This window comes from Vanessa atalanta, chromosome 5 (assembly GCF_905147765.1).
Source record: "Vanessa atalanta chromosome 5, ilVanAtal1.2, whole genome shotgun sequence".
Lineage (NCBI taxonomy): Eukaryota > Metazoa > Arthropoda > Insecta > Lepidoptera > Nymphalidae > Vanessa > Vanessa atalanta.
Genome location: NC_061875.1, coordinates 624,559 through 646,798, shown reverse-complemented (window position 1 = coordinate 646,798; position 22,240 = coordinate 624,559). Strand labels below are relative to the sequence as shown.

Genomic DNA, 22,240 nt, shown 5'->3' with positions numbered 1-22,240 from the left:
TTTTGTTCATTCATGAACAAGTATCTTCTTCAAAGCGAATAAAAGAGAAAACGAAAAATTTTAGTAACATTCAATTGATCGAAAGCTAAAACGTTTAATAAGAATTTAGATATACGTATATCCTCGAACTGTAATAAAAATATCATAAAACCAACAGTCACTTTATGTTTCTTTGTCATCGGCATTATTTATGTTATTCATTTTTGGGTTCAATTTCTTTTTCGGTTACTTTATATTCGTCGTGAGCTTGGGAAATTAATCATCCAATGATGATTTCGTTTTCGTGCACCGAAATGGGTTCTAGGCAATACAGGGTATTCGAAATTCAGGGCACGATTCAAATTAAGTGATAAAGCGCTGGGAGTTCTCCGCCTGCGCCCGGCTGTCACCGGGTAATGCGCGAAGACGCCACGTGCTGTTCTACGACTGTGTTATCAACCCGATCTAATGCAATTATGATTCTGTCTGTGAATTTGAAATGCTCTACCGTTGCAATAATTAGCTGATATCACCATGAGTCTGAAACATTACCAGCTCGTGTATTACTCACATCTTTCCAAATGGCAGAATAAACGATTAAAGAGGAGGCTTTGTGATGCGTCTCATATCTTACACGGTTCAGTCAGATCTATTACGTCTATGCTCTAATCAAAGCCATTAAATACAATATTTTCATTACCAGTCAGTTTTATGCTTATATTCTTAAAAACGAACTAAATATGATATGAATATACTAAATATAAATCAATTTAACCGAAATCGAAACGACGGAGCAACGAAAGTAATACAATATTCGTTCAATTGTATTATGTTCTATCAAATAACGATTACGAAATTGGGACATTAAAGGTTAGGGTGAAGAATTTGTGAGAGATAAAAAGCTGTTTATGATTTTACGATACTCTTCTATTTCCCAATATGATATCATAACGACAAAGTGTTATGTCTTTCCCAACGTGGCGAGGATAAGAAGAAAACGTTACACGAACACACGTCTTAGATATAAAGGGTATAAGGGCTAATGATATTTACTTTAATAAGAGGAACATCGATGTTGACATCGCACCTTAATAACGTGATAAAAGGAAAAGGGACGTTTGGTTATGTTAGTAAAGCCATACATTATGTTCTTATATGGTATCTTAATTAAATTGATATTACTCTGCGACATATATTAATATTTAATATCTCTAAGAAAAACACGTTCGGTTTCAAGTAACATAGTTACCCCCGAAAATTGTTACTTGAAATATAATAGGGCTACAATATTTTCCTCTTTTAATGGTATCCATGGATATCCGGATATATTCGAAAGATGATATTGTATACGTTAAAAAAAATATTTAATATCGCTCAAAGATCCGTCATATAATGAATTGAAAATAACCAAGACGGCCCCGCAATACTCGTCTCTGATCAAACAATAAACTAAATCAACTTAACCTGTAAGAACATAAAAATGTAAAAGGCTCTTTGTGACCCAGGCTAGGTGCGGGGCGAGCGGTCGTGAACTTCGCCAAACGTGAGCGCTCAGTCGAGTAGGATCTGTCGTCGCGAGTAGACGTATTCGTTGCTGCATGTCGCTGAATTCGAGTTACGTGATGCTTTTGATGTTGATGTGTTATTAAATTTGCCTAATTGTGATTTGTGATAAAATCCCTACAATTAAAAGGGAAAATTGTGATATGTGATCGGACTGGTCGGGTGATGAAGAGGATGTTTGTTTTATTAGCGGTTCTCAGCTTACTTATAAAAGGTAATTAAGTTTTATTTTGAAATTATTATGTAACACTTATATTATTTTAATTGATGTAACAATTGGCGCCCAACTTAACAATGTTGTTGGCCACAGTTGGGCGCCAATTTTAATTATGACTTTTACTTGAGATATAGTATTATTAGTGATTCTGATTTGAAATGTGCCCTTTGTTTTTTTCACCTAGTAATTATCTTAAATTATTGTATATAACATAGTAACCTAAATTCACAAAGTGAAAATCATGAAAATTTTTCATTCAGAATTTATTTTTTATCGTAAAGAGTTACATAAGTATAAACCTATGAACGTTATTTAAAACGAAAAGAAACGTAAATAAAAATGTGATTATTATTATTTTCTTCGATAAGATACATTTAGATACTATTTTCTTTCCATTAACAATATCAACACACTGTTTATTAACCACGGTTACAATAATACACCCTCCAACGAGTCGCTAAAAAAATATATAATATTGATCAGGGCTTTATTTTTCTGAACACAACTTTGATCTTATGTAAATACAATATTATTTAGACATCATTAATACGGCATCGGTTATAATGATATTGTACTCTGTCCTCTGACTTTACTGGCGTTAAAAATCATATCCTATTTTATAAATATCATATCAAATCAGTTATACCCAGAGTTTGTTAGGTCGGTTGAGGCTTATGAAAACATTGAAATAAAACTAGACATCAAATCTAGACAAATCTAGACAAACAGACATCAGGGTCTGCCCGTGACCACGAACACTGCAAAGTGCTCGAAACGTCGGGATGTTAAAATAATTAATATACGCGATTAAATCCGTTATAAACTAGTTTTATTTCAATGTGTAATAATCGCGAAAATCTAAGACAACGCTTATGAAAACAGTTTCGTTTAGCAAAAAAACATTCCAGTCTTAAAACACAATGAGTAACTTAAAAAAATATTACAATTTACAATCTTAAACATATTATAACGACACATATTAAAACATATTTACAATCTTAAACATATTATTGCGACGAATGGTGCCAGACAGGTTGGTTTTCGCCTAGAGAATCAGAATTGCAATTCAACAGAGAAATATCTAGCTTTCTTATTATTACTCAATGCGGCTAAACCCTCTGCGTTAGACTTTTAAAATCATATACATATAATAAATTAGTAGTTATTATGTGTTTATAATTTATTATATATAAGTTTTTTTATTTTATTTTAATGATTCTTCTGGGATCTTTATATCAAACCGAATCTTGTATAAATTATAAGTTAACTTTCTTTATTTTTGATACAAATATTATTTATTTTATTTTTTTGACTTTATTCCGTGAGCTTTGATTAAACGATTTTAAACAATTTATAGCCAACTTCACTTCAGTCAGTTTTTATTAAATATTTCAGAGAATATCGTAAATAAATAAATTTTGTATCGTTTTTTAAACTGTATAATATACTTTTTTCGAATATTTCAACTTTATAAATTTAAAGCATCTGCACTATTTATATTACTGTTAAAAAAATATTTTGTTTTATGTATTAAAATTCTCGTGTTTTGTGTGAGCTTATTTTCAGAAGTTCATTAAATCAACTTTAAAATCAAAATCAAAATTGATGAAAATAGAAAGTATCAGTTTCAAAACTTTTACAATTTGAAAACTAACGTTATATTATTTCGTAGAAATATAATTATACCTTACCTTTAACACTGGTAGAAAATTAAAATGAAAGTACATTATTTAAGTAGTCCAATAAACAATTTTAAGTAAATTTTACAAGATTGAATATAATATAAGGGTACCTTAAAGGCCTGTAAAATTGTATATAATACTTAACTATGACAATAAAATAACATCTCGCCTTATTGCCTCCACCGATGACAGAAGGGCTTTTTGCCCAGAGGATTGGAATTCGATTCAATAGGGATATGTTGCTAGCATTCTTGCCACCATTCAAAACGGTCACAATTAAGACAGTAACAATTTTTTCATTCTTATTTATAAATAATTATATAGAAATATGACTACGATAATATCTATTAATATACATATATTTATAAATTTCAACTTATTTCAATTTAGATAAAATGTGAAACTCAATAATTTTAACGCTGCAAAAATAGCAGAGAAATAAAAACCCTACTTAATAATTTCTGGTCATATTGCGTCATAATATTCTTGACCTTTGTAACTAATTTCAAATAAATTCTTTCTCCCATATCTTTTATATTATGCTTTTCTATACAAACTTTATTTAATAAGGTAAACGTTCGATTTATTTATTATATTTCACTTGAGTTTATTAACTATATGTTGGTTTTATAAAAAAAGAAACTTAAATATACTTTATTCAAATAGGCCTTAACAAGCACTTTTGAATCGTCATTTAACAAACTATTTATAGTAAAGCTACCACCGGTTCGGAATGTAGATTCTACCGAGAAGAACCGGCATGAAACGCAGTAGTTACTCTTTTTCAACATCTAAAAATACAGTCATGTTAGTTAAATACAATTATGTATTTTATGAGTACCAACTACAGATAGTAGTTAGTGTCAAATATTTGATCAAGCAAGACGTCAAAACTTATTTTTCAGTTCACCCGCGTAATATAATATAAATTATAATTATTTAAATCAAAACAAGTAGTAATGCTATGAATTATCCATTGCATTATGTACTGATTATAGTTTAAAATATGTCGACCTGTGACGACATTGGATCGAGTTACGAAACGCTTATATATTTCTATTTCCTAATGTATACAAAGATCGTATCGATACATTATACTTTATAACGAGAATCACTAGCCGTTTGATGAGATTAAATAATCGTTCACAATAATTAGTGTCTGTAAACACAGATGCACTCTATTGCTTCACGCTAATTGTCCGATACGACAGCTAAACGACATCACCGGAATGGGTCAACGCATATACATGTTTCCCGATGCATTGATAATCATTACCGACTGTATAACTTGTGGCTTGTGGAGAGAATCTTTTGAAAGAAAGCTACAATAATCGCATCTAATATTGTTTATAAAATTGTCATTCGTTGCGCTGTCACTTGTTAGTTTAAATACACAAAATTATTATCTTAATTACCTAATAAATTTGTTTCAAATTATTAACTACCGATCACATATATATATATATAATATGTGATCGGTAGTTAATACAACACAAAACAGCAAAACTTAGTATTGGTGTGGGCATTGTAGAGGACGAGTGAGTCAGTCTAACTGCAGGCACAAGGGATATAACATCTTAGTTCCTGAGATTGTCGTACTGTCAATACAAAAAATGTATAATATTACTTGCTGTACCAGTTTCTAAGGGCATTGGTGATCACTTTCCACCAAGCAGCCCATGTTCTACCCACATTAAAAATGTTTCTTATATGGGATAGCTTGGTACGGTGAAAAGTAATTTATCATTCACGTCCACACGGTAGTAATGCCTAAGGCTATTTATATGATAACCACTTTAATACGACCCTTAAGTTATGATCAATAATTTATTAAGAAGCCTGGATGGAAAATTATGATATTCCAATTATTTTAATTCGCAATGCAACTAGCATTGCAGACAGTTTTAATATATCATAAATGATTTTGCCATATTTAGCATTAGCATTAGCAGCCTGTAAATTTTCCCACTGCTGGGCTAAAGGCCTCCTCTCCCTTTGAGGAGAAGGTTTGGAGAATATTCCACCACGCTGCCCCAATGTGGGTTGGCGGAATACACATGTAGCAGAATTTCGTTGAAGTTAGACACATGCAGGTTTCCTCACGATGTTTTCCTTCACCGCCGAGCACGAGATGAATTATAAACACAAATTAAGCACATGAAAATTCAGTGGTGTCTGCCTGGGTTTGAACCCGAAATCATCGGTTAAGATGCACGTGTTCTAACCACTGGGCCATCTCGCCATTTTGCCATATACATAGATATATATAAGTTAGATCTAACTTAATACCAGATAATTTTAAGCTCCATTAAGTTATAATAAATCTAGCTAGTTAAGTCTTTAGTTACTTAAGTTTCTCTTCAAATGAACAATGTAAAGTTCTTTGAGAAATAAAGTTATTTGAATCTAGTCAGGTGAACTGTCGAAAAATTGAGACCGGCGCATCTTGTTTTTAAAAAACTATATCACACGAATATAAGCTACCATAAATATTTATGTTAAAAATAACCAGTTATTACAATTTTGTGTTAACCTTGAATCCCAAAACTTAACGACATAAATATATATATATATATATATATATATATTATAGATACGTAGAATAAATAATATAATAAATGAAGTTGTAAATATTATTTAAAATTAAACAATAAGAAGCTTTATGGAAGTGACTGCACGCGTGTGTAGAATAAGGGTGTGTCTGTATATGTGCGTTTGTGTGTGAGATTGAGTGCTATATTGTGTTTATTCATTAGTTAGAATATTACAATAAAGATTATAAGTTATGGAAATTTTCCATTATAGATTTATTATAAATGAAAGGTAATTATTATTATCCGATAACGAATACATATTATTAAAAACTGTAACAACTTCCTAATACATTATTTGGATATAATAAATGATAGAATAAAATTACATCTAGTCCAAGACAAAAATACAAGTCTCCCAATGCAGTTCGTATTGCGAGGCTTGTATATTTCCACCGGAAAAAGTTGTAAGATCTCATTAAGAACTAAGTCAGTTATTTTATTTCTTATCTATAGAGCCAGTTTCAACAACTCTGTCATAAATTATTACTCAATTAATTAACAACATATATTCGGGCTTATATCTTGGTTGACTGGATTACGATGTTAGAGCAAGATCTGATTCATCCATAAGTTCAAAAGATAGTAAATTGAGGTGTGGGTTCACGTGGTGGGCCTTCCTGTCAACCACTCATAATTCTAAAGAAAAGCTGGAATACTTAGGATTTTTGTTTTCCAGTGTGAAAGTCGAGTGATTAATACAGGTACAAGAGGCATAACATCTTAGTTCCTAATGTTAGTGGCGCATTGGCGATGTAAGGAATGGTTAATATGTCTTGCAGCACCAATGTCTATGGAGCATACTGATCCCGTCGGGCAAAGCGCCACCAACCTTGGGAACTAAGATGTAATGACACTTGTGCCTGGTAGTTTCACTGGCTCAATCACCCAACAAACCGTAACTAAACAATACCAAATTTTGCTATTTGCAGAATACCTGAAGAGTGGGTTGTACCTACATAGACGGACTTGCACAAAGCCTGCCAAGTAATTTATACAACATATCTAAAGAAAAAGCTTTTTCTTTATTTTCAAAACACGTACAGTTAAAATAATACTTAAATAAAAATCATTTACCAAAAAAATAGGTAAAGTCTAGATGAATTATAATTAGTTATCACAACTTTTTACCGCGCATGTGAGTTCGAACGTGATTTCGATTCTTATAATCATAATAAAAATGAGTGTAGACCACACGAGTGTTCGTGACTGTTCATGTATATTCCGGACCCTAAGTGAGTTCGTTGTGAAGCATTTTATTTCACGCTTCTACTTAATATACTACTCCAACTGTTTCTATAACATGTAGGTCAATTCTTGCAACTGAATTTCAAACCACATCGTTTGAGGTAAAATTTTGCACACTGTAAGTGCATTAGTATACTAAATATAATTCGTTTTAGTAAATGAATTTAGTACAAGTTTGTTTTTAATAACGCATTGTGGGTGAGATCGTGTGCTGTGACGGCAAGCAGCACTCTCTTTCCGCAAATATATCTTACTTATTACTCAATCAATTTTAATCAGTTATTTATTTTCTTTTATTATTCATTATTTTTAGTAGCAATGCGGGCGTTTAGTGTCGTGTTTTTTTAAATATATTTATTATAATAATCATGTTTTATATCTTTAAACAATTAGCCGCTGGCAAGTTTCATTTTCAACTCTTTTTATGCAATTATTCTTTTGTTAGTGTAAGTAAAATTACAAAACAATTTGTTTTACATAATACCGTATTAAATGGAAACATTTTCATGAATCGAGGAGATGTTTAATTAAATATCTTCCTAGCGCCTGTCGCGAATTAATTTACCATATTTTTTGTGTCGTATAGCTTGTGGACTCGCAAATGGGCAACCCGAGAGAGCGGTGTGTGGTGAAGTGGTCACATCTGCCCATAGACATTGGTTCTATTAGAAACATTAATCATTCCTCACATTATGACCCACGCGCCACCAACATTTGGAACTAAGATGTTATATCTCTTGTGCCTGTAGTTACACTGCTCACTCACCCTTCATACCGGAACACAACAATACTGAGTACTGCTATTTAGCGGTAGAATATCTGATGAGTGGGTGTTACCTACCCAGACAGGCTTGCACAAAGCCCTACCACCAAGTAAATGTTTGACAGGGGTAGAGCAGTGCGGAGTTATTAGTATAATACAGGTTGTACACAAAGGCGAATTGTTGCTTCATTGATAACACATTCCACGAACTGATGTATCAGCTTTGTGTAGAATATAGAGAAAATTCATAGAATCGTTGGATATGATGTCGTATAAATGATTTGTAATTTATTTTATACCTATAAATTTCTGTAAGGATTTGTAACGTAACATTTATTTTTAACACAAACAAAATAAAGATTTTCGTTGAAGATTTAAGTCGCGTAGTATCTATTTAATTTGTTATATCTCCTAACGTATTTTTAGTATTGAAAATTCTAATGAATGTAAGCAACTAAATAAAAATATAGCTACCACCGGTCCGGAATGTAGATAAGAATCGGCAAGAAAACCAGTAGTTACACTTTTCCAACATATGAAATACAAAATATGTCAGATAAATGCATTTAAATTTATGTATATCCTGTTTGAAAATCAAGAAGTATTAGCGTCACGTGATTTTATCATCTATAATCATAATATGTTGAACAGTACGCCTTATTTATTAATATTTTTTAACAAATGACTTAGATTTATGAATCGGCGAAGTTAAAAATATCAGCGGAATTTTATTATAGAAACCAGCCCCAAGAATTTATTGACTTTGCGGAGTCGGAAACTTGGCTTTATAAGCTTATCCTTACTTTATTATTATATATAATTTAAATAATCATTTTGACGGTATCTATAAATTTATTTACAAATTCCTATTGCTTAATATTTTAAGAAGCAGGAAGGAGTGTTGTTGTAGAGATTTAATTTGTCTTGTTATATATTCATAAACAAATGATTGGAACAAACAATTAAAAAAAAATCAACTTATTTTATATTGCAATAAGGTTACAACACGACGGAGAGTGAGGGTAATGATGTTTAATAAAATTGAATTTATTCAGATGGCCGGTGGCTACAAATTGGCACGATGATCGTGTCGGCCTTAAAAGTAGAACGATAGTTTAAAATCCTATATTTTATAACGTTTATAGCACACATGTATATACTCGTATACACATACATATAAATTCGAAATTGCCTCATTGTTTTCGTTTTAAAGGCTACAGATTCCGAGATCCTGTGAACTAATCCGCAACTAATCAAAAAATACAATGTTTTTGTAACAATAAATTCTCAGTAGAGACCTAGTGTGGTAGTTCGTATTTTTACAATCCTTTAACTGGAACATCACGCAAAACCGTCAGATCTGATCTATTTCTGTGTTAGATTCATTTCATCTGATTTTTAGTGTTAGTTATAATAAGCATTTACAATTTTTATGTTTGTTTGTAAACTGCTAAAAATAAGCAGCCTGTAAATTTCCCACTGCTGAGCTAAGGCCTCCTCTCCCTTCGAGGAGAAGGTTTGGAGCATATTCCACCACGCTGCTCCAATGCGGGTTGGTGGAATACACATGTGGCAAATGCAAAATAGACACATGCAGGTTACCTCACGATGTTTTCCTTCACCGCCGAGCACGAGATGTATTATAAACATCGGTTAAGATGCACGCGTTCTAACCACTGGACCATCTCGGCTTGTACACTGTTATATATCTCGAAAAGTTATATTTTTATGAATAATGAAATTACCTTTAAATTATATAAAAATACAAGCTACCTTTTTAGCTACAAACAGGTACAAGGGTCTATATGCAACTTATAGATTGAAAAGAAACATAAAATGAATATTCTTGTTTATTCCCACCTAGGAAAGTTGAATTCTCGGTGTTTCTCTACTATAATATGCGTTTTAAATAGCTTGAATTGATGACAACCGCATTAAAATCCTTTGCGTAGTTTCAAAGATTTAAGCGCAAATACAGCAGGAAGTGACTTTGATTTGTAGCATGTAAAGGTACTTTAGTTAACGTGTTTGAAAATCTGATATAACATGACCATATTAACTATTTTTGTTTCTGTGGCATATTTCAACAAGAAGACAAAAGCCAAATAAACAACATTTGATATCGAATTGATGCAATATCATTGGTCGAGAGCTTGCATTAACTATATTAATTATCGATTTGCGAAAACATAGCGTTTTGAACGACCATTCGACGAGACTGTTATTGGAACTTTTGGAAGAACATTAAAGTGGATATAAGTAGTTAAGTTCAATAGTGTTTTATTACTAACTAGCGACCCGCCCTGGCTTTGAATGGATGCAATGCTGATATTAAATATACTATACAACGTTGAACAGTTTTTTTGTCGTTAGACAATACAAACAGCTATGTCCCTGCATTTGAAATCTGTAATATCTTCAAAAAGATTTATTTAAATTACACGCTGTAAAGAGCCATATTGGTTTATATTAAATACACAATATATATAAGATTGCTTAAAATTACTTCGTAAATAAACCATTGTTTCTCGTAAAAAGTAAAAAATAAAAAATGATTATTGTGGGTTGTCCCTAAGAGACAGACATATACCATTGTCATTTGTATACATTTTTAAGGTGTACAATACTGTTGTACATTATTTGATCTATCTCGTTTGGTTTAGCCAGCGTTTACAATGTAAGCTCAAAAAATGTGTTTATTTACGACTTTACATTTGGTATCTCTAAAATTATCAGTGTTTCTCTACTATATTGTGCATGTATTATACATATAAACATTCCTCTAGAATCACTCTATCTATTAAAAAAACACTTTGTAATTTTAAAGATCTAAGCAAACACAGGGACAGACAGACAGTGGTAAGCGACTTTGTTATGTATATACTATGTAATTATAAAGATATTTTAATGAAATATTGTTAGTATAGCTTAGCTTTTAGCAAATTGTATGCATTTCATATAGTAAAGGATTGTTTCTTAATTTTTCTTCGATTGGAACGGGCAGTTGTCAGTTGTCTTTCGAAAACGTATGATGGTTACTATAGTTAATTCCACACTAATTCTGATAATTATATATATACCATGGTTTTCATGCCTTAAAAAACGAGTTCTAGTCGAATTTATTTATGCAATGAGAAAATAATTAAAATGTTAGCTTTGGTACATATTTTTCTCAATACTGATATTATCTAAAATTGAATTATTTTCCATCGTGGAAAATTATATTATTCAACGAATCGTTCGCTTAATTTATATTCTGTGATTATTTTGTAACTGTTTTGTTTTATTTCGATCATTTAATACATCTTTGAAGGTCTGTGTAGGCTGTGTTATTAAATAAATTATTATTTATAATAAAGCCACTAACCTTTTGGGTAGAACACGTGTATCTTAATATGAGTTCGTGCTTATAAAGCCAGTCATAAATCAGCTTAATTTGTGTTGTTTAATCATCTCGTGTTCGGTGTTAAATATAAAGATTGCGGGGAAACCTGCATATTGTGTTTAACGGAATGTAACAATTGTGTTTTTACCCTCAGAGCTGAAATAAACTTCAATCCTTCAAAGCTCAAGCAGAACCTTAAAATTAGATATTATTCGAGTAAGAATTTCACCCGCTATTATTTATTAAAAAAATATAAACAATCGTCAGTTCCAAACGAGCTTAAGATCGAGTTCATAAAAGATTCTACTATGGATTTATCATAAAATTTCTTTAAGCGACCTAATAAAAGGGTAGTTAAGTTCCTATGCTTACACGATTGAATATTTGATCAGTAATTGAAATTACCTAATAGACTTAACTATACGTTTTATTAACTATGTATTGTTGTATTCACGTTTAACGTTTATTTTTATTAATGGGCAATAATAGTCAATGTCGATTATTCTATTTGAGCATAAATAATAAAAATAAAAACGAAAAACCAATTATGCATTTATAATATTAATCGCGAGGTTGGGATGTCTTCAATTCATATAAAACTACAATGTAATATGTGTACATATATATATATATATATTTTAATAACCCATAATACGGATATATTTCGATTTCCCCTGCGAAAATAGATCTCTCTCAATGGTCATCACTTATACCGAAATCCCGACGAATAAATTTATTGAATATTTTATTAACTTCAATAATTAATTATTATTATTGTTACATAGCCTTTATTTATTAGCCAAACATAGCAAGTTATTTTAATATTTATAATGTGCCTAATCATAATAAAATAATAGTAGGTTACACTATTTCTTTTGGTTTTTATTTTCTGTTTTCCTGTGGAAGGCCTTGTGTAATGTTTTCTATTCTTTCCTGTGTTTTTGTAAGATTATATTATTATTGTACTCCATTTTTTGTCACCTCTAAATTCGTGCCCAGTCCACTTTACTTAAGATACTTAATTGTTTGCTTATTTTGTACCACGTATAACACTTAAATTAAAGCTATTCATATATCCCAATTTTTAAACATTTCGCCAGCAGTTTTTCCGAACCGATACGACTCGGGAACCTTCAAGAAAAATTCGTACTCTTTCCTGAAAGGCCGGCAACGCACCTGCAAGCCTCCCAGTGTTGCAGATGTCCATGGGCGGTGGTAGTCACTTTCCATCAGGTGAGCCTCCTGCTCTTTTGCCACCTGTGACATAAAAAAAAAACATCAAAATGTATAATATATGTATTTTCGTCTATTTGTTTTGTCAACGTTCGCATGTAAAGCTTCTGGATCTGCAATTTTCTTTTCGACAACGATGACATATAAAGCATTTTACAAATAAACTATACATGTATGTCCAATGTCCATCATGAAATTATAACTTAGATATAATTAGTCTTGGTATGTACCTGTTTGAAGGGCAAGTGAGCTAATGTAATTGCAGGCACAAGGGACATTGGTGCATTGGTATATGTAAGGAATGATTAATATTTCAAAAAAAAGCTATATAGCTTCCGACGGCAGTTTTTCTAAAACAATACAACTTGGGAACCTTCAAGAAAAGGGTGTTCTCATTCCTTAAAGACCGGCAACGCACCTGCAAACCTCCCGGTGTTGCAAATGTCCATGGGCGGTGGTAATCACTTTCCATAAGGTGAGGCAAATGTTGCCAACGTCTGTGGGCGGTGAAGACCACTCATCACCAGGTAGCGCATTTGCCCATCATACATACATACCTGAACCCTGAAAAATACAGCTCTCATAGCAATCAGAATAATAATCAATAATCATATTCTTATTCAAATGTATATTAGTACAAAAACAAGAATATTATAAACATTCTTAAATTCTAGAAATTGTTCCAAGAAAATTTGATCGTAATTATTTTAACGTCTTGATACCTTCAAGTTTGTATTTCAAAGATTAAATTGTAAGACTTTATTATGAGTTAGTCGGTTCTTACGCCTGTGTTTACTTACTTTAAATGACTACTGGGTCCGACCCGCAGTACCTCAGGGGAAATAAGCGAGAATAGAAATATTTACCGACAGGTCTCTCTGTCATAAGCTTGAAACTACGTTCATTTATTATAATATGATATATTCGTCTCGCTGTTTTCGTTCTGACATTTTCACTCGTAAGGGAGACGTAGACTACGAAAGCCAGACTAATATTGTAAGCGTTTCAGTCATATTAAAAGTGTAAAATTTTATTCCTTGTCTTATATTATATAGGTACACTTTAACACGATAACACACTTTGGCAATTAAATATTAAGATCATTTCAGGTAAAAATATAGTATGATTTTACTGGAAACGAGAATAAAAATGTGTGTAAGAAAATTAAATAATCACGTTGACTTTGTTTCGCCCATTCTTTTTAGGTCTGTGATGCTTCTTTCCGAACCAGTAGCAGATTTTTCGTAGACAATTTACAGGTACCTAAGTGTTACGTTAACTCGAATAAAGAATTACTTAACTTGCGTACTCATACCTGTATAAGTAATATGGATGATATTTTTAAATAGACATAGGGTCATACTCGAACCGAGTTTTTACATTTTAATTAATTAATTTGTGCTTAAATAAGCGTGGTTAAATCATATTTTATAATATTAGAAGATCGTTATTGAACTTGATCTATGACTAGTTAGTTTATAAAGGTGCCAATTGAGATCTGGGTACAAACTATGCGTCACTAAAAAAAGTGTTTCTTTCAGGAATTTCCAAAAGTCGGCCTTATTTTAAATTACATGAGCTAACGGACGGTCACCCTAAGCGATCTGGTGATAAGTGATCCCCTGCCCATATATTTTGGCGCTGTAAGAAATTAACCATACTTTATATCGCCAATGCGCCACCAACCTTGAAAACTAAGATGTCCTTTGTGCCTGTACTTATGCTGGCTCACTTACTACTTGGCGGTAGTAAATAATATGCTGAGTGGGTGGTACGTAGTCAGTCTGTGCACAAATTCTACGATTTAGTAAACAGTAGTCTAAAGTTTGGGAGTTTTAGTAAACCGGTGCTTCGGAAAGCAACCGTATCTGTTGGTGTCTCAATTTTCTTCAGTGGTATAAGTATATCGTCTTATTTGACGGCATGACGAGCTTTTGCTAGACTCCGTTCAGAATGTCAACTTTGGTCCTCATCAGTCAGAAAGATTCTATTATCAACATTTAAAAGAAATCTATGTGTATTTTTATTATAAAACTGTCATGAAGCCTTAAAGTATTTGTATCTTTTTCGTGAATGTTATATTATATTAAAGGAGAAATCTATTCCTAATATAGCCATTTCATGGCCTTTCAACAGTTATAAATTATATTTGAGTCAATTTTTTATATTGCTGAAAGGGTTTTCGAAGATAAGCTTAAAGTCAATGTGAACGATCTCGAACAATGTAAAGCTTTTTTATTTTATAAAGTCGGACTGGGGCTCACTTTTCCCATAAAGAGAAGGTTTGGAGCTTATTCCACTACGCTTCTCAAATAAACGTTCGTGGATACATGTTAGATAAATTATTATTTGGCAAAAGTAAGTTCCTCACGATGTCTCTTCTTTGCCAATGGGCACGAGATGTATACAATCTCAAAATTTAGTCACATACTCTAATTACATCTGTAAGCTCGTGGAAATATTTATAACAATACAATTTATATATTCTTTTAAATATCAATTTGTTTATTATAAATACATATATTAAAATATTAAAAAGCTAGTTTATTTAAGGCCCAACGGTAAAAAATTCCAAACATTCCTATTTACCCCTTAAATTAAGCTTAAAGCCTGTGTTAGGAGTAGAGACGACAATAGCCCTAAGGGTCAGGATCGATCTTGGGGCTTTTAACATCACTAGGGGGCCGATAAACTACTGCGCTATTGACACTTTTGAAGTTTATTTGAACATGCCTATTTTAGAAATTGCCGATCCAATTTAAAAACAAAATATAGTGTAAAATGTAGACGCTAAAAATCAAAGTAGCCCATGAATGACTAGCTAAATAATCCAGATTTGTATAAGTGTTACTAAAGTTCGCGAACAAAATATTATTTGCAAAGGATTCATTTTTTGAAATGTATGTTAAATAAAATGCCAATGATACTGATACACGCAAGTGTATTAGCCACCATGCGTACACTTCTCCTCCTCCTCACACGTCTAAACCTCAACTCACACTTTTAGACAGCTCTTTACGACCGGAGAGACATCAGCCGGAAGATCAACTTTCTAACTCTACCCTGTGACTGAGAATTTTTCGGCAGGAAAGCCTAATAAATTTTATTGGCTCGACCCAGGACGGCGCGCCGCCGCATAAGACCAGCCATTACACCAAGTCGGCAGTAAATAAAGTTACCCTTTACTTATATTACTTTTATTCTTCACGAGTGTATAAAAAATGATAATATAGACGGTATTATTATAAACATCTCATAAGACTAGAGGGTTGAATAGTATACTTTATCTTCCAGTGAGTTCCTATTTAATGCTTTTGGATGTACTTCAAGAACGTCCTAAAATAATAAACATATGATCCTGGAATATTTATGTAAGGCAAGACTGAGGTTTAAGTAAATTTTTTCAAGCTAATTATAAGGAAACAAGTTATCTGCTGTTATTATAATATTTTATATGAAAACAATCTTTAGTTCATATAGTTTCGATAATATTTATTCTAAAAACATCGTCGTCTCAATATTTTTTTACGCTTGCTTTTAAAAGTTGACTTAGTAATATAATCTCAAGAATGGTTGCAGATCTGTCCACTGACCATTAGTACTTGGCTATCGTTATCTGAAATCACGGCTCACCTTATCCTCCGCCAAGTTCTAGTCTTTGGACCATACATTGGACGTATGTTACCGTCAGATATTTGTCCTGTAAGTTGAAATATAATTAAGGAATGAATTTAATTTGACAATCTTTAAGAGACAATGACTTAAAAAAGAAAACGGCCCAATAAATCTCAATGTATGAAATACCTCATACTTCAATCAATGCAATAAAATATAATATTATTAGGAAATTTTTGTTTGACGGAAATAAGGGTTTTTTTTTTTTAATTTCAATAATTATGTTCTAACTTGGGTTATCTATATTTATAATTTTATTAATATCTGGCATATGAAAATATATACAATATATCTGTACATAGTATAAAACAGAGCTTCCCATCGTCTGTACGTTTAGATGTATTGAACTACGCAACGGAAGTCAACGCAGTTTTCTTCAATAACTTGAGAGAAATAAGAGAAAGGTATATATTTACATAAATGAATGTCGTAGTTCAGAAAATCTGCGATTATTAACTATCCTATTAAAAAATAATAGTAAGAAAAATAATTTATATATAGCTTCACATTTACCCACGTGAAACTAGGACGCCTTAACTTATATTTTTAAGACTAATTAATATTTCTGGGTCCGAATGAAGATTTCATCGAGATAGACTAACAAGAAACTCGATCGTTTTTGCTTTAATCAGGCTCTGACGACATTAGATTGTAATGGAAGATTCATTAGACGATCATCAAGAAATTATATTACTGTTGCTATTGAATTTGCTGCTTTAAAACAACCTCTTTATATTTAATGACGTGCTGTTGATATGTATCATTTGAAACCATCAAATTATCATGTCATGTCATCAAAAAATTTTGTTCGACAATGTCTTTCGATGTCATAGAAAAGAATATAAAAAGAACACAAATTACTTGGTTGGGCTATGTGCAAGCCCATCAGGGTAGGTATCGCCCACCTATCATATACTCTACCCCCGAGCAGGAGTGTTTAGTATTGCTATGATTCGGTTTGAAGGATGAGTGAGCCAATCTAACTACAGGCACGACATTTGTGGCGTGAAGAAATGAATAATATTTCCTACAGGGCCAATGTCTATGGCGCTTGTAAGCACTTACCATCAGTTGAACCATTAGACTTATACTAAAAAAAAGACCTAAGTATAAGTTTATTTTTAGAGGAATATGTGTATATTGCTAATATATGTTGGTTGATGCTATGCTTTCCCAGTTAACTAAGATTCTTCTTCGTTCCGAAGAAGTTCCGTTGGTAAGAAAGAACTTACAACCGTACCAATGTTCGTCGGAGGTTATCTGATAATTGACAAAGGAACCGATGCGGAAAATAATTATATCGTACAGCCAAGCCTTTACCATAGCAGAAATATATTCTTCTTTAAGCAGAATGTACTTAGCTGTTAATTACCATTTACCAATTTTTGTTATTATATTTGAATAAATCATTCGTTTTACCAACGATAATAATTCAATATCTGTTTATCGTCTGGGATCTTTACTATGAATGAAATTTGAGCACGGCTGAGTATGATGTGTGCTCAACGAGCGAGTTACGCACGTTTAAAGCCGCCGTAACGCATAACGCTCGTTACGGTTGCTACGTTACGATAATACTATGTTAATTAATTTCTTACATTTTCAATTTATACTCAATTTAAATTATGAAATCAATTCATGTAAGTTAATTATGAACTTTCCGCTGGGAATAACTTTGCAAAATCGATAAAGTTAGCCAGCTATGTCAGCTGTGCTAATTATTACAAAGTTACACAATCACGATTCCAACTATTCCTCGTAATTTGGTTTGGCTTATCTTGCAAAAAGTTGGCCATTTCTGCAGTCGTGCATATTCAGACATTTATCATTTTGCATTATTATATGCGTCATTTGAAATTATTGAGGAATGAATTTCGTCTCATCTAAATCTGATTTGGACTATAATTAGTCTCCGAAGTCAGTTCATTTCCGCCGATGTCTCTAAATAGTCGTCTGATTAAAACGCTTGGTCCGATCTCTGGGTGGTAGGCTGCCTGCGATGATATTCATTTTACAGGAAGATCTTTGCAAAATATAATTACCACTTTGCCGAGTATACATATTTAGCAAAATCTTATAAAATCATTACGACCAAAAAATACTGAAAAAATATTTCTTTACATCCAAAGAGTTCCTCTTTGGATTTGATGCGAGTCAATGTTCAATGTCTCATTTGATTTCAATAATTCTATTTATACGTTTACACTAGAAAAATAGAATGGAAAAGGTTTCTATTATGCCAAAGTCATGTACTTTTAGTTTAGCGCTCTAAGTATTTTAATTTTCGATTGACTGGTTTTTTACCTGGCTGATCTGCCTAATGAGAATTTTAGAAATGGAATTCATTCTCTATTGTGTATATATTTAAAAAAAGTATATTCTTGTGGCTTTAGAAACTATGTGGTTTAATATGCACGTATGTAAAATATTTATATAATTGGCCTACTAGACTTTTGGCCTTGACGATCCGAAATAAGACTGCATATTCTGGGATCAAATCCAGAATCGGTTCAGTAGAATAGCAGAATTCTAATAAACTTGTCATGTAACACAATTATTACAAAATATCTCTGAAGGGATCTTGTGACTCCCCAGGCCTCAAATTATATGTTTGACGAGCTCAACGTCGGTCTCGGTTGTGAAGCGAGCCCTTGTAAAACCAAAAAGTAGTAAATATTGTCATATAATATTGAAAAATATTTTAATAAACATATAAGAGTAAAAAATGTAGGATCCTCGGTTAGATGTATTAGCACATTAGGTATAGGTGGATGAATCATTGTGATCTTTGGTGATTGAGTTGGGAGTGGGAACTACGATATTCGGGATTAAACCTGGGACTACTATGGTTTCCTTTTAGCATAGAACTATTGAGGTTCATTCGGTCAAAAAACAAATTATTTTTATGAACGACCCACCGAGTTAGAGCCGAATTCACTTGATTTACCGCAGACACTAATACTACCCACATATAATAAATGATCTAAAAATAATGACCAGTAAAATCCTTAAGAAGATTAATTTTCTTGTTACAGAATCCTTATTACTAAGGATAGTTCGTGTCTCGATCCCTTCACATCGATTGAGGGGTCAGCCAGCGCAGTTGGATTGTGATTACGAGCTGGGAGATGACACGCTATATTCGGTAAAATGGTACAGAGATAATGAAGAGTTCTATCGATTCATGCCGAAATATGACCCTCCTAAGCATTCATACAAACTTGAAGGGATCAAAGTCGACGTAAGTGCCTTCTTTTAATCATTTTAAGCGAAGAATGCTTTTCGATATAAGTAGGGTAGTTGAATATAAGGTCATTTCAACGATTTATTTCTTGTAATTTATGCTAAATTTAGCGTAAAACTGTATACAGTATCGAAATTACTTACGTTTTCATGTTGTGTGTTTACTTGAGTTATTTTCTGCTTTTTAATTCTATTTAGAGCTTGTTTATGAATAATATAATAGGTAATATTATATTTATTGATGTGAAACGCAAAGGTACCTCTTACGTTTATATTGTATGTAAAATTTATGTTAAGCCCTTATGAAAGTAATCGGTTAAGTATCGGTTTTGTAACGAAAAATACATTTTCTTAAGCTAATCTAAAAATGTTACTTAATGTTTGAGAGATAAATAAATATAATAAATATATATATATTTTGTTATTATATCGTCACGTCAATAGTCTAAATTTAAATCGAGCATAACTCCGAAGCGTAGCTATTGTTATACTAATATACAAAACTTTTATTCGTAATACTTATGTGATTCTTTCGGTTTCACATTTATTTATATAGATTCAGATATCATTATATAGATTTATTTCTACAACAGTTAAATATAATATAAGCTAGGACTATTCTCCAATATGTTATTATTAATCCTATTCCTCCTTCGTTTAATTGATTTACGTTAGTACTCCGGGTAAAATAGCCTGAGGGGTAGGGGATATAAAGGTAGCGTCACCCTTAATATTAAAACTCTCCGTTACATTTTCATGACTTCAATGAGTTGTTATTAATATTTATTAAGACATTTGATCAAGTAACGAATGATTTTTATTATAATTTGTATTTGAAAAATATATTTATTGTTGTTTTATATTATATTTTATTTATCAAATACTTTATTTGCGTGTTCTGTAAAATAATTGTTATACATTCGGCTATAATATGATATATATAATTAGTTATAAGATAATCTTTATTTTGGATAAATTATATAATATTTGTCTTGCTGTGATAAAAAGTATTAATATTTTCCATTTAAATGACTCAATTCGATGAAGTTATTTTTTTTAGTGCACCGCTCAATTTTAGCAAGATATTATCTGCCAAAGATTAATAGAGTCACTATGTATTATTTTTTATTGTAGTTTAGGTTTTACATTATTATTCTACCTATATCAAAATAAGAACACGTTTGCGAGGATTGAAGAAATCGAGTTAGAATTTCGTACTCTCCCTAGGTACATTTACAGGATTGAAGCAGCTATCTTACAAGAAGATCAGTCCGTCAATTGTTTGATATCACAATCGAGTTTCATACAGTTTTGAAACACATTTAGACTGCTCTATCACCCTAATATAGATATTTGCATATCAAAATAACAACTAAATTAATAAAGTTGAAAATATGCTACACAACGCCCAAAAGATCCAGTGGCTTGGTTACTTGAGCTTTAACAGTAGATCACGGGTTCCAACTCAGGTAAATCATCTCTTCTCTGATTTTAGTGCTCAATGTGTGTTTATGATCCATCATATGCTTGAAGAAAAACATCGTGAGGATACAGGAATAGATCAAGTTATCCAGCATTGGACCAATTTATACTGTTCTACTTTTATTTTCTCCTGTTACACGTCGGGTGATATCAGTTTAGCTTCAATGTCACCATTTACTCCCAACATATACAAAGAAATGTATTTAGAAATGAGATATAATGTGTTTTAAAATTTTAAAACAAATTATTGGGCACCACACAAACTGTGTTTTTGTTAAGGTTTCCTATTCAAAGAACCGTAACCACAATACAATAACTACCAATCGAAATAGTAAATACTTTCGGTTTTTGTATCGACATGCACGGGATGTGAAAAAATCGTACAAAAGTCAGTTAGACTGTAGCGAGGGTTCCGTACCATTCTGTATCCTTGAGGGAATTTGAGGGCAGGATTTAAATTGCTTGAGCAAAGTGTGAGGGAGCGTAAAATATGTATATTTGTTTATCTAATTATTCGAAAGACGGGTAGAAGTGCCACCTGATGGTGAATGATCATCACCGTCCAAAGATATCCGCTGTACCAAAATATTAACCATTCTCTCTATCACCAATACACCACCAATCTTGGGAGCTAATGTTATGGTCCTTGTTCCTGTAGTTACATTTGCTCACTCACCCTTCAAAACGGAACAAAATATACTAATTATTTATTACTGTTTAGCGGTCAATCTACCCAGCCGGGTTTGCATAAAGCCCTACTACAATGTAAATAGTTTGTATATAATTAATTTTTTATATAGAACATTAACAGCCTGTAAATTTTCCCACTACTGGGCTAAAGGCCTCCTCTCCCTTTGACGAGAAAGGTTTTGACCATATTCCACCATGCTGCTCATTGAGGGTGGGTGGATACATGTGTGGCAGAATTACGTTAAAATTAGACACATGCAGACTTCCTCACGATGTTTTCCTTCACCGCCGAGCACGAGATGAATTATGAACACAAATTAAGCACATGAAAATTCAGCGGTCCTTGCCCGGGTTGGAACCCGCAATCATCGTTTAAGATGCACGCGATCTAATGAATGGGCTATCTCAGCTCTTTTTAAATTAATAAATTATTTCCTCGACTTATTTCAATTATTTTCTCTTTATTTTATTTGGAAAAATTGCATAATA

The 22,240-nt window shown here is 32.1% G+C and overlaps 1 protein-coding gene across 1 annotated transcript in view; it reads left to right on the top strand.

Annotated features, from left to right (window-relative positions):
• The first annotated feature begins 1,550 nt into the window (after positions 1-1,550).
• Positions 1,551-22,240, top strand: part of LOC125064190 — a 35,137-nt gene continuing 14,447 nt past the window's right edge. Inside the window, exons 1-2 of the mRNA XM_047671115.1 lie at positions 1,551-1,756; positions 19,372-19,577. Coding sequence (XP_047527071.1) covers positions 1,708-1,756; positions 19,372-19,577 — 255 coding nt within the window. The 5' untranslated portion in view covers positions 1,551-1,707. The remainder of the gene's footprint in view (positions 1,757-19,371; positions 19,578-22,240) is intronic.